This window comes from Tachysurus fulvidraco, chromosome 12 (assembly GCF_022655615.1).
Source record: "Tachysurus fulvidraco isolate hzauxx_2018 chromosome 12, HZAU_PFXX_2.0, whole genome shotgun sequence".
Taxonomy (NCBI): Eukaryota; Metazoa; Chordata; class Actinopteri; order Siluriformes; family Bagridae; genus Tachysurus; species Tachysurus fulvidraco.
The window spans coordinates 17559322-17571181 of NC_062529.1; the positions used below are offsets into that span (position 1 = coordinate 17559322).

General features: G+C 38.7%; 1 gene segment (V, D, J or C); it reads right to left on the bottom strand.

Moving 5' to 3' along the window:
- Window positions 1-1024: 1024 nt before the first annotated feature.
- On the bottom strand, window positions 1025-1703 carry LOC113659470. The segment is given in 2 exon segments: window positions 1025-1362; window positions 1558-1703. Coding segments are annotated over 2 exon segments (387 nt in total).
- Window positions 1704-11860: the final 10157 nt, after the last annotated feature.

Consider the following 11860-nt stretch of genomic DNA (forward strand, 5'->3'; position numbering starts at 1 on the left):
TTCAAGAGTTATAATTTAAGATTCACTTTAAAATATTGCCTTTTCTTCAGAAAATAATTTAATTTAATAATTGCAGTATATATGGTTTAGATTGTTATACCACTAACTGTTAAAAGTACTGTTTGCTACTGCATTAATATTTTTTTAAGGTTTCTTGTGTTTTCATTTTTCATTCAGTAATGGGCATTTTTGTATTTCTTTGCCAGAAACAAATATATCTTAATAACTAAGCGAGTTGTATACATTCTTTACTTTTAAAGGTAGAAAAGAACACAGATATCGGATCGGTATTGGCCGATACCGGCAAATGATGGTATCGGAATCGGATCGGAAGAGATAAAGTGGTATCGGTAATAAAGTGACGTGACACATACTCAGAATTCGTTCTCTGCATTTAACCCATCCAAAGTGCACACACACAGCAGTGAACACACACACACCGTGAACACACACCCGGAGCAGTGGGCAGCCATTTATGCTGCGGCGCCCGGGGAGCTCAAGGGCATCTCAGTCATGGCCGGCCCGAGACTCGAACCCACAAACTTCGGGTTACGAGTCAGACTCTCTAACCATTAGGCCACGACTGCCCCCTTTTAATACCATAATAAAGTCCAAATGTGCACAAAGGGTTCTGTAATAAATAGAGGCTTTTTATATGTTAAGTAATAATAAAATGCAGTTCTATATTTAAAAAGTAATTTCATATCCTTACAATGTTTTTTGTACAGTGTTTGATTATTTATATGACAATTAGACAGACTTTCACTGGTTCCTTGTTCAGAGTTGTCACAGAGGATCATCTGTTAACACATATTTATGCATAACAGATATTATACATAAGTTATACATACGCAGGATGCCTTTCCTGACACAACCCTCCTATTTTGTCCAGGCTTGGGACCAGCACTGAGAGTTAACCCCTGAGAAATTTGCCACTTGGAAGTTGAAACAAGAGCAAATAGAGACCTGACATTTAGAAATGGCATGGAGTTCCTGATTAAAATGTCATTACAATTCATCATCATCAGGTGAGGTTTCTTGTAAGACTAAACTCAACCTTTGCTTCACTGTGTCTTGCAGCACAGTAATAAATGGCACTGTCCTGCAACGTCAAGTCTGAAATTTTCAAGCTGAACTTGTTCTCAGCTTTCTCTAGGATAACGTTCATTTTCTTTGTGGCCTGTTCATACTCCATCATCAGGAACTCAAATGGTGCACCGTAATAAGCTTGCTTGTACCACTGCATAGTGTAGCTGCTCATGCTAAACTTTGCCTCTATAGCACAGTGAAAGGAAACGGCACCCCCGGCATTAGCCATCACTGAGGAGTTTTCCTGGAGCAATTGTACAGCCGAAGCCTCACCTATGCAAAAAGAGGGTGAATTTTTTTGAACAGAAAATAATACATATATTTATTTGAATCATCTGTGCACAGCTTGAAATACAAATCAGTATTTGTCTAAAATTTGTCTAAAGTTGCAGATTTCAGTTCTGTTCTCAAGTTAAGCAATGTTAAAAATACAAAATTAAAAATAAAAAATAACTTGCACACACGCACAAGTGCCCAGAAGCAGCAACGCCAGCACGCCCAGTGAGAACATTTTCATCAGCTCTTCACTCCTTTTCTCTGAACATCCTTAGCACAGAGAGACCCAAGAAGCAGAGTCACACACTCAGGTACCGCATGGATGGAGAGGAGGTGGCTTAGACATTTAGACATGATACTGATCTGACTCAGTGTTCATAAAGGAATATTTAGCCTATTTATGTTGTGTACACGATTGTAAAATCACCACTTGATAAATCCCTTTCTTAGAATGGACTAGGACCGAGCATGTGGAACTTTAGTGCACTGTTGTTGATACCAAAAGCAATATCGTGTGCAATATTATCTTAATTCTCAATCACCTTCTTTGTAAATTTTTGTATGTACAGTAGCATATTCCATTTCTATTTATTTCTCTTCTGAACCAGTCTCTGGCAAAATAATTTCCTTTGTGATTATCTTTATAGCTCTATTTTATCTTTATGTCTATAATCATTCTTATTTTAAATTAATCATTTTATAATGTTATCTGCATTAATTTGATAGATACCTTCACATAGGCTTTCATAACATATTCCTAAACATTATACATTATAAATCCTTCATAATATAATGCTGGAAGATTTAATAAAGGCTTAACTGGGTGAAGAATGAATAGCAGACTAAACCCATATTATGATGAAACCCATAAGGTGACATTTGAGGTTTCTGTAGTTAAGGTTCTGTAGTTAAGGTGTACAAAAACAAAAGCAAAACTGATTACTACTTTAAAGTGAAGGTATGAAACTCACTATATTGATACAATAATATATATTACAACATCAAGTCTTAAAAACTCTCAATTCAATGCCATTCTGGGTCAAATGTTTAGTCAAGTTTATATTGCATTTTATAAAGAATACGTATATATTTCCAGGATCAGAATTCTCCCTCTAGTGGTAAGAAATAGATAGTACAATTATACAGTACAAAGCATTTTAAGGTAAACACACCGTTGTAATATAAAGGATACATATGTAAAGTAGGATACAATAAAATGCAACAAGTCTAATGTTAGGTGAGGCAACAGACAAATTAGGATGAAAAAACAAAGAAACAGAATGACGAGTCTGACCCAGGAGAGGTGGCAGCCAGGAAGTCACGTATAATGTCTGGAAATTGATGCACTGAAAATAAAACAAGAAAGATATTTTAGAGGTTATCTAACTAGTTAAAGGTTATAAATCTCTAGTAGAAGAGGCCAGTGCCAATATACAGTTCATGGAGATTTAAGTCTTTAATACTACCAACTAATCCACAGCCTTTACAATTCACACAGATCTGCTTTGAAGTTTGTACACAGACAAAACACCCAAGGAAAAGGATCCAAAATAGCAATTAAAACTATTGTAGATGCTGTAATAATCATCAGTGTAGCTCATTGTCAACGGTTCCTTTTAAAACACCCGATGGTAATATACAACCTCATCAGATTAAACAAAAACCTCAGGTTAAAACAGAAGCTGCATTTGTGTTTCAGTGTATTTGAGGTTTTAGTAATGTGTGTGTGGGAATATACAGCACCGTGCTGACTGGCTGCACAGTAATAAACAGCAGAGTCTGACTGGAGGAGCTTAGAGATGGTCAGACTTCCTTCAGTCGTGGTTTTTCTGCTCAGTGTGAATCGATCTTTAAATTCATCCTCATAATTTGGTTTACCTGTAGCGGTATAAGTATATCCAATTAGTGCCATGACTGTGCGGCTGTTTTGCTGATACCATAACATCACTTGTAAGTTACTGTCATCATGGCTGCACTGGATTGTTACACTGCCTGTTTCGTTGGCTAAAAGCGATGAGATCTGTTGAACTTTTACACAGTTGGACCTCCCTGCTAAGAAAAAGGGGGAAAAATGTAAAAACTGTTACTTTAATTTTAAATCATTGAAAGTCAATGAACGTATGGTCAAAATATGTCTTACCAAAGAACAAAATAAACAACACAAAAGGCACATAAGTGCCAACCATTTTTCTGTTAGAGAGAGAGTGAGAAAATCTGACTTCATATTGTTTTGTAGCAGTCATTTTGCCTTTATACTATCATGGGGCGGAGCATGCTACATTTCCACAAATAACCCATGAATCTCTCTAAAAACAAACTTTTTCATTTTTATTTTTTTATTAATTTATTTTTTAGCAATTATATGCACTTTGGGAGAAATACATGAATCCATTTTTACAGGTAGCACTGGCATTATGGCAGGTATTTTCTTAACTAATACTGTTAGTTCTCTGTGGCAATAGGTTTAATATTTTGTGATTTGTATACATACATACATGCATACATACATACATACATACATACATACATACATACAAATATACATACATGCTTGGTGCTCTTTTTTATTCTTTTTTAATCTCATGTTATTATTGATCCCTTAGTTATGTACTGAATATTTTTTTATTACCTTTTTTTTTTACTAGATTAATTATTATGCTGTTTATATAAATGAAATCTTGTTACTTTCACACAATATAAATATTAGGACTGTTAAAAATATTTGATCATTTTAACAAAATTATTGTTATTTTAGTCATTTCCCACAGTTTATTGGAGTTGAAAGTTAATAGTCAATAGGCAGATGTTCATCTTTAATTTGAGAGTAGGTACATCTAAAACACTTTTTTTATGGTACATTTCCATATTGCGGTCCCACATTTTTTACAAGACGTACTAACCTAATCATAAATGAAATAGAAGTTTTTCATTCTTGGTCCCAAATGCTTTGCACTCAGTGATGGTCTGGAACTCATAGACATCACCAGCCAAAGGGTTTCCTCCATGGTGTTGCACTGCCAAACATTAACTGCAGTTCCTGTTTGTTCTTGATGTGTTTTTCCTTTTCTGTTTCATATTCAGCAATCGCATGTTCAGCTGGATCAGGTGACTGACTTGGTCATTGTAGTCCACTTCTTTGCCTTGGGTTGCTTTCAACAAATACTTTGGGTGATTGTCCATCTGTAGTGAGAATTTTCTACCTCATCTTCCACAGTTGGATTCTGTGATCATTCAGATATTTCGATGTACCTGAGTTCACCTCTTTCTTTTTATGAATGTACTACAGTTGATTTAGCCACAGCTGATGGTTTTCTTATCTCTCAGGCCATCCTTAAAAATATTCTTTTTATTCGTTTGCCGTAACTCGACCGACCCTGTCAATTTAGGGCCGACTCAATTTTTTTTTTTTTTGCTTTAAGTCCGACCGACTTGCTGGTTGTAAATTTGCGTTAAGACCGACCGATTTTTTTTTTTACTCTTCAAACAACTAATACAAAAGCAATAAAATAATATTATTTATATTTTAGTAAGTATTGTAAATATATAAATTGCCTAGGCCTACATACAACCGAAGGCTACGTTCTTTCTTTTAAATAAAAACCTGTGACGTCATCTATGTTTACACTATTGGTTAATGGATGTCACATTGTGGCCTGTACGTTCGCTTCGTTTCATACTCTCATTCACTGTCAGAGTCAACGGTTCGCGATTGGTAATGATGGCTGCGGCTGCAGTAAACAAAATGTTCACGGTCATCGTTCAAAGTCATATGGTTTCGGGCACCATAATACATCTAAAAAATACATTAAAACAACTCTACACCACTTTAACTTGGCAGGATGTTCTGGAAAAACTGTTCCCAGCATAAAAATGAGATTTGCAAAAGGCACGGGATGAAGACCCAGTCATTGACGTCACGATATGCTAATTTGTTTAAATTCATACCTACGTAATCACCATCACCAAAATTGTACTTTTTTTTACATTGAAACTTAAAAAAAAAAAATATAGACCCACCTACCGACCCCTTTTTTTTTACTGTGACTGCAAACCAAAATATTTTTAAGGATGGTTTTATTATGTGGCTTGTTGTTGGCTAGATTTATTGAAGATTAGAAATTTCATGAATACAAACCCATTGGTGGTTTAGCTTTGGTTGCAGATACCGAAACATTGTACTATAACATTCCTGTAAATCTAATGCAAATAAAAATATTAAAAAAAACAGGTATAATTATTATTTGAATTAAAGAAAGAAAATAACAAGTTAGTCAAGATCAGCTTTGAAATAAAACCATGGACATTTTATGAACAAATACAAATAGCTGTTAAGAGCAACAGTTAGATCAAAACCTAAAATAATCATAGTGGGGTTTAGTCACAATATCGATATAAATTAACAGAAAGTAATTTAAACCTCATCAGATAAAAAAAACAATGGTGTCTGATATTTTAGTAAGGCGGCTCTTTAAACATGCAGCACTGTGCTCACTGGCTGCACAGTAATAAACAGCAGAGTCTGATAGTTGGAGTTTAGAGATCATCAGACTTCCTTCCTGCATGCTTTATCTGCTCATTGCGAATCGATTGTTAAATTCTTCCTCAAAGTTTGGATCACTTGTTGGTCCAGAAGTATATCCAATGAGTGCCATAACTGTGCTACTGTTTTGCTGATACCCCAACATTACTGGAAAGTTGCATCATGGCTACAATTAATTGTAACATCCTTTGTTTCACTGACTAGAACTAATGAATTCTGTTGAAGTGTCACACAATCTGCCCTCCCTGTTAAAGTTAAAAAAAGAGAAAGAAATACTTTTAAGTTCATTTTAATATACTAAAGTCAATGCGATTAAATAATATGCAATCATTTTTTTGACATCCTACCAAAAAAACAATATGAGGAACACACAGTGTCCATGAATACCATACATCCTTCTGATACACAGCCTGAGTGAATCTGACAATATAGAGTATTTACATTTCCTTTACACTAGAGGTGGGTGGGGTATGATGATATAATAAAGTCAACATTTAAATCAGGAAGTTCTGAAAAAAGCAACAAAAGATAAATAGCTTCCCCCCCGTTGACCCAAAACTTCATTAATCCTTAGAGATCTATAACTAAACCTCAAGGTATATAAAATATCCAGTCCTTATGGAAGGCCTGATTTGAACCACAACTCACCCGAACTCTCACTTTCTTTTTAATTGCCACGCAAAAAGGGTGGTGGTTACTTTGTGACAGAAGGAAGAAATAATTTTTATTTGCTGATCCAGTAAATCATTTGCAATTTACTTATTTTACAATCATTTTACTCTGGATTAGAGTTTAATTGTTTTTCTGCTGAACGTGAGTGCGAGAGTCAACATTCACGCATATTCGTGAGTTGAGTAACTCAAAGGACATTTGACTGCAGACATTTTACGAGCCTGTTTATATCAGCACTCTGTCCACACTTCCTGGTTTGCTTCTGGGTCGGCAGCCATCTTGGATTTTCACTTTCAGGGCAGCGGCCATTTTAGGTGTTAGGCACTATATAAGGATGCTGCTTTCACATGGTTCCTTGCCAGGTGGTCTTCTCAGCTTGCACTGTGCACTGTGATTCATCCAGCATTGTTCCTGTTCTGCCCTGCCTGGTTTGACTCTGTTTGTTTCTGGTTTCTGTGTTTTTGCCTGCCTTGTATTACCCTGCCTACCTGTTTTCCCGTCAGATCGTTCCAAGGTGGCTTATGTTATCTCACTGCTGACCAGCAAGGCCAGACGGTAGGCAACCACTGAGTGGAAACAACAGTCAACTCTCTGCCTTTCCTATGAAGCGTTCAGCAGAGAGCTTAGCAAGATTTTTGACTCCACCACTCCCCAACAGGATGCCGCATGGTCACTCTTCGAGATATCTCAGGGCAATCACTCTGTAGCTGAATATGCAGTGGACTTTCTGACCGCTGCGGTGGATAGTGGGTGGGGAGCCATTACCTTGTATGTTGCCTTCTACAGGTGTTTGGCAGCTGAGATCAAGGATGAGCTTGCCATTCAAACTACCTCCTGAACTGCACGATCTGATCACACTGGCTACTTGCTTTGACCGACGTATCCGAGAGCGCCACTCTTAAAGTGTTCCCCACCGCTCAAGTTATTCCGGTGCCCGTTCTTCCACTCCATGCTCCCCACCAAGTTCTTCATTACAAGGGACAGTTTCTGAAGGTTTCGGGCCCATTCAGGCCATGGAAATTGGCCAGTTACACCTTTTGCCCACAGAAAAGGAGAGACGGTGTTCCCAGAGATTTTGCCTCTACTGCGGGGAGGCTGGACACATGGCTACTTCATGTCCAGCAAAAAACAGGGCTCACCGTTGAAGGAAGGGCCAGTGGTGAGCCCACAATCTCCAGCTCCCTCCAAACCACTTCTCCAGATTCGCATCTCTGTTACCCATTAAGACAATTGCCTGGCAGACTTCATTGACTCTGGGAGTGCATTCAGAGTTTCTGGACGAGGAATTGGACAACCAGCTGGGTATCGAGACTGAGCACTTGCCGTCTATTCTCCAAGTCCGGGCACTGGATGACCACATCTTACATAAGGTCGCATGTCAAACCCAACTTGTATGCCTGATGGTTGCCAAACATCACCACAACTCGATAGCATTCTTGAGAATTTCACTGCCACAAGTGCCCATTATGCTGGGATTCCCCTGGCTTCAAAAACACAATGCCCACCTGGACTGGACCAGTGGCCACATCTTGGACTGGGGAACACACTGCCACATTCACTGCCTCAACTCAAAACCCCAGACTCAGCATCCAGTCGCTGAGGAACCTTCACCAGACCTCGGTTCTTTGTGGGGAAAAAGGATGGTTTGCTCGACCCTTGTATTGATTACCGAGGGCTTAACACCATTACTGTTACGTCCCCATATTATCGTTTTTTTTTTTTTGGCATGGTGATTTGTTGTTGTTTTCTTCCCTTCTCTTTTGTCCTAACTTTTGCTTTAACAGGTTAATTTGTGTCTGCCAATCACTGTGACGCATGGTGATGACAACGCGCAGCTCCACCAATGAGGGCGCCCTACATGTGATTTAAAAGGCGCACCTGTGCAGGAGGCGGGAGTTCTCTGGCACGCAGTATTCTTTTGGATGTTCCATGCCTCATTCTGCTCGTGTCTCTCTGGTGTTTCCTATAGACTGTTATCTGGTTGATCAAATATCAAATTACAGTATTAAACGGGGAAAGAGGTGATGTACATATGCAACACTGAGCCACTGCTGCTTGTTTAGAACACTAGGTTAGTGACACATACCACCCCTTGTATTTTTGTTTCTAGTAAGTGTAGTGTATTTAGGGCGTCTTGCACGCTGTAGATTTTTCTTTTCGTTTAATGTATGGTTTATCGTGACGGTTGAGTTAGATTAGAAGTTTTGTTTCTGGTTTAGTAAGATTGTTTTTGTTTCTTTCCTTGATTTGGCACGGTCTTGTTCTTTTCTCTTGTCCCTGTTCTAATGTGAATTATTTTGGGTTTGGTTCTCGACTGTATATAGTTTGTAAATTTATGTATATAATGTTTGGATTAAGGGTTATTTGACAAATGTAGAAAGGATGATTTACTAGCCATTGCAAGTCATTTCCAAATTAGGAAATAGCGAGACAATCGCTTAAGAAAGAGATTAAGGACGTTGTGTGGAATCGTTTGCTTGAATTATAAATTCTGGTTGCTTGGGATTCGGACTCTGTGTTAGTTGGTGTGGAAGGCATTTCTAGTCCTGATGTAACTGATAGAGAGAATGTGCGAGGTGAGCCGTTCTCCGGAACTGGCGCAGAGGATGTGGTTAGGACCGTCCTTCCGCCGTTTGATCCATTTTCACCTGTTTCCTCTGGTTCCAAGGGGGATACAAGGTTAAAAGTTTGGATAGCTTGTTTGCAAATGGAAGCTCAAGAAAAAGCGGATAAACGACAGGCTGAATTAGATTTGCGCCTTAAGATACGCACACTTGAGATTGAGGCTGAAGGACAAGTTAAGATGCGACAGTTGGAATTGGATGCCCTGAAAATTGTTGGTGGTGCAGCAGCCACGCAGTCAGTTCCTCCTCCACAAGTTATGCCGGCTCTGTAGCTGAATATGTTACTATGTTTGATGTTGGTAAAAATATTATGTTAGTTATTTTAGGGAAACCGAGGTTGACTCCTATTTTAATGCCTTTGAACGTATTGCAACTTCACTTTGTTGGCCAAAAGAAGCATGGGCAATTTTACTTCAGTGCAAATTAGTGGGTAAGCAAGGTTTTCTCGACTTTACCTTTGGAGGAGAGTTTACAATATGACACCGTAAAATTAGCCATTCTCCGAGCGTATGAATTGGTTCCCGAAGCCTATAGGCAGAGGTTCCATAACCATAAAAAAAATTCTAATTCTACTTTTGTAGAGTTCGCTCGTGAGAAAAGTGCTTTGCTGGATAAATGGTGTAATGCCAGTAAAGTGGATGACTTTGCTTCATTGAGAGAACTAATTTTGCTTGAAGATTTTAAAAGTTGTCTACCGGAACGTGTTGTGGTTTATTTGAATGAGCAAAAGGTATCATCGCTGTTTTAGCAGACGAATTTGTCCTTACACATAAGACGGTGTTTTCTTCACGCACAGATAAGAGCGCAGTTCTGCCTTTTCTTACTATATCCGATCAGTCTTCTCGGGCAAAGGTCGCTCCATCATCTAAAGTTGTTCATTAGTGTTTTTATTGTCATAAACAGGGCCATTTAATCACTGACTGTAATGCTTTAAAATGTAAACAACAAACACAGCAGCCAAGCCGTTGGCTTACTGAATGCTATGTGTCAGGTACAACGTTTTAGCTCCGAAGGGACAGAGGATGCTCCTGATGTTGGTTATAAACCTTTCGTGATGAAGGGGTTAATTTCCTTATCTGACGATGCGAGTGATCAAAAAGAAATACAGATATTAAGATACACCGGGGCAAATCAATCTTTTGTTTTAGCTGATTTTTTATCATTGTCACCCGACTCATATTGTGGCTCAAGTGTCTTTGTCCGGGGCATTGAGATGGGAGTGGTTAAAGTCCCACTACATCGCGTGTACTTGAAGTGTGCGCTTGTTACAGGTTACGTGAAGGTTGGTATACGTCCTTCACTTCCGGTAAAGGGGTAACTTTTATCTTGGGGAATGACTTAGCTGGTGGTGAAGTCATGCCCATGTTGGAAATTACGGACACGCCGAAAATGGGTCTAGCCACTGATGAGTTATCAAGAGCTTATCCAGAAGTGTTTTCCGCGTTAGCCCTGATGCTGTTAAAAAGAGAAACGTTGCTTATTTTTTAGAAGGTGGAATGTTAATGCGTAAGTGGAGTTCAGTGGTTGACACAGACCTAGACTGGAATGCAGTCTATCAAATTTTTGTTCCTAGTGAGTATCGTTGTGAAAATGTTCTATCTTTGGCACATGAACATTTATTGTCTGGTCATCTGGGAGTGACCAAGACATATCATCGCATTCTCAGAACTTTTTTTTATCCAGGGATAAAGAGAGATGTTGCTAGATTTTGTCGAACTTGCCATGTTTGCCAGCCAATGGGAAAACCGAATCAGCTGCTTCCACCTGCTCCTCTTTCACCTATCCCTGTAATGGGTGAGGCGTTTGAAAAGGTGCTTGTCGACTGTGTTGGACCATTACCTAAAACGAAGTGTGGTAATCAATTCTTGTGCACTATTATGTGTAGAGTTAATAGATTTCCTGAGGTGGTGCCTTTGAGAAAAATAACTGCTCCAGTGATTGTAAACACGTTGCTTAAATTCTTTTCCATGTTTGGTCTCCCTAAGGTTATACAGACTGACCAGGGAACAAATTTTCTATCACGACTTTTTGCACAAGTTTTAAAGTCACTTTCTGTAGAACACCTAGTGTCCAGTGCTTACCATCTTGAAAGCCACTGAGCTATTGAAAGATTTCATCAAATCCATGTTGAGAAAATATTGCTTGGAAACTTGAAATGATTGGGATGAGGGTGTTCCTCTAGTGTTATTCGCAATCCGAGAAACTGTGCAAGAATCCTTGGGATTCAGTCCAGCTCAGTTAGTGTTTGGACACACTGTGAGAGGACCAAAGAGAAAATGCTGGAAGCCGATTAGAATTCAGAGATGCATGTTCTGGATTATGTTAGTCGTTTTCGTGAACGATTGCATTATGCATGCAGTTTTGCACAGAAGTCTGCATGCAGTTTTGATAAGAAGTCTTATCAATATTGTATCTTACCGTCTGTCATATCAATATGCTCAAGGCTTATCACACCAGGGATGATTCACAGAACAGATCTGCTGAGGTGACCATAGGGCCCATGGAATCTTCTGTGGCTCTGACTTGTGAAGTCCAATCAGATTTGGAGGATGAAGTTAGTGCAGATGACATAATCTCACGTAATGCTTCTACACTGTGTGCCAAATTGGACAATTCTGAAATTTTAAAAAGCTTGTTGACCCATCTCTCTTATTTACCT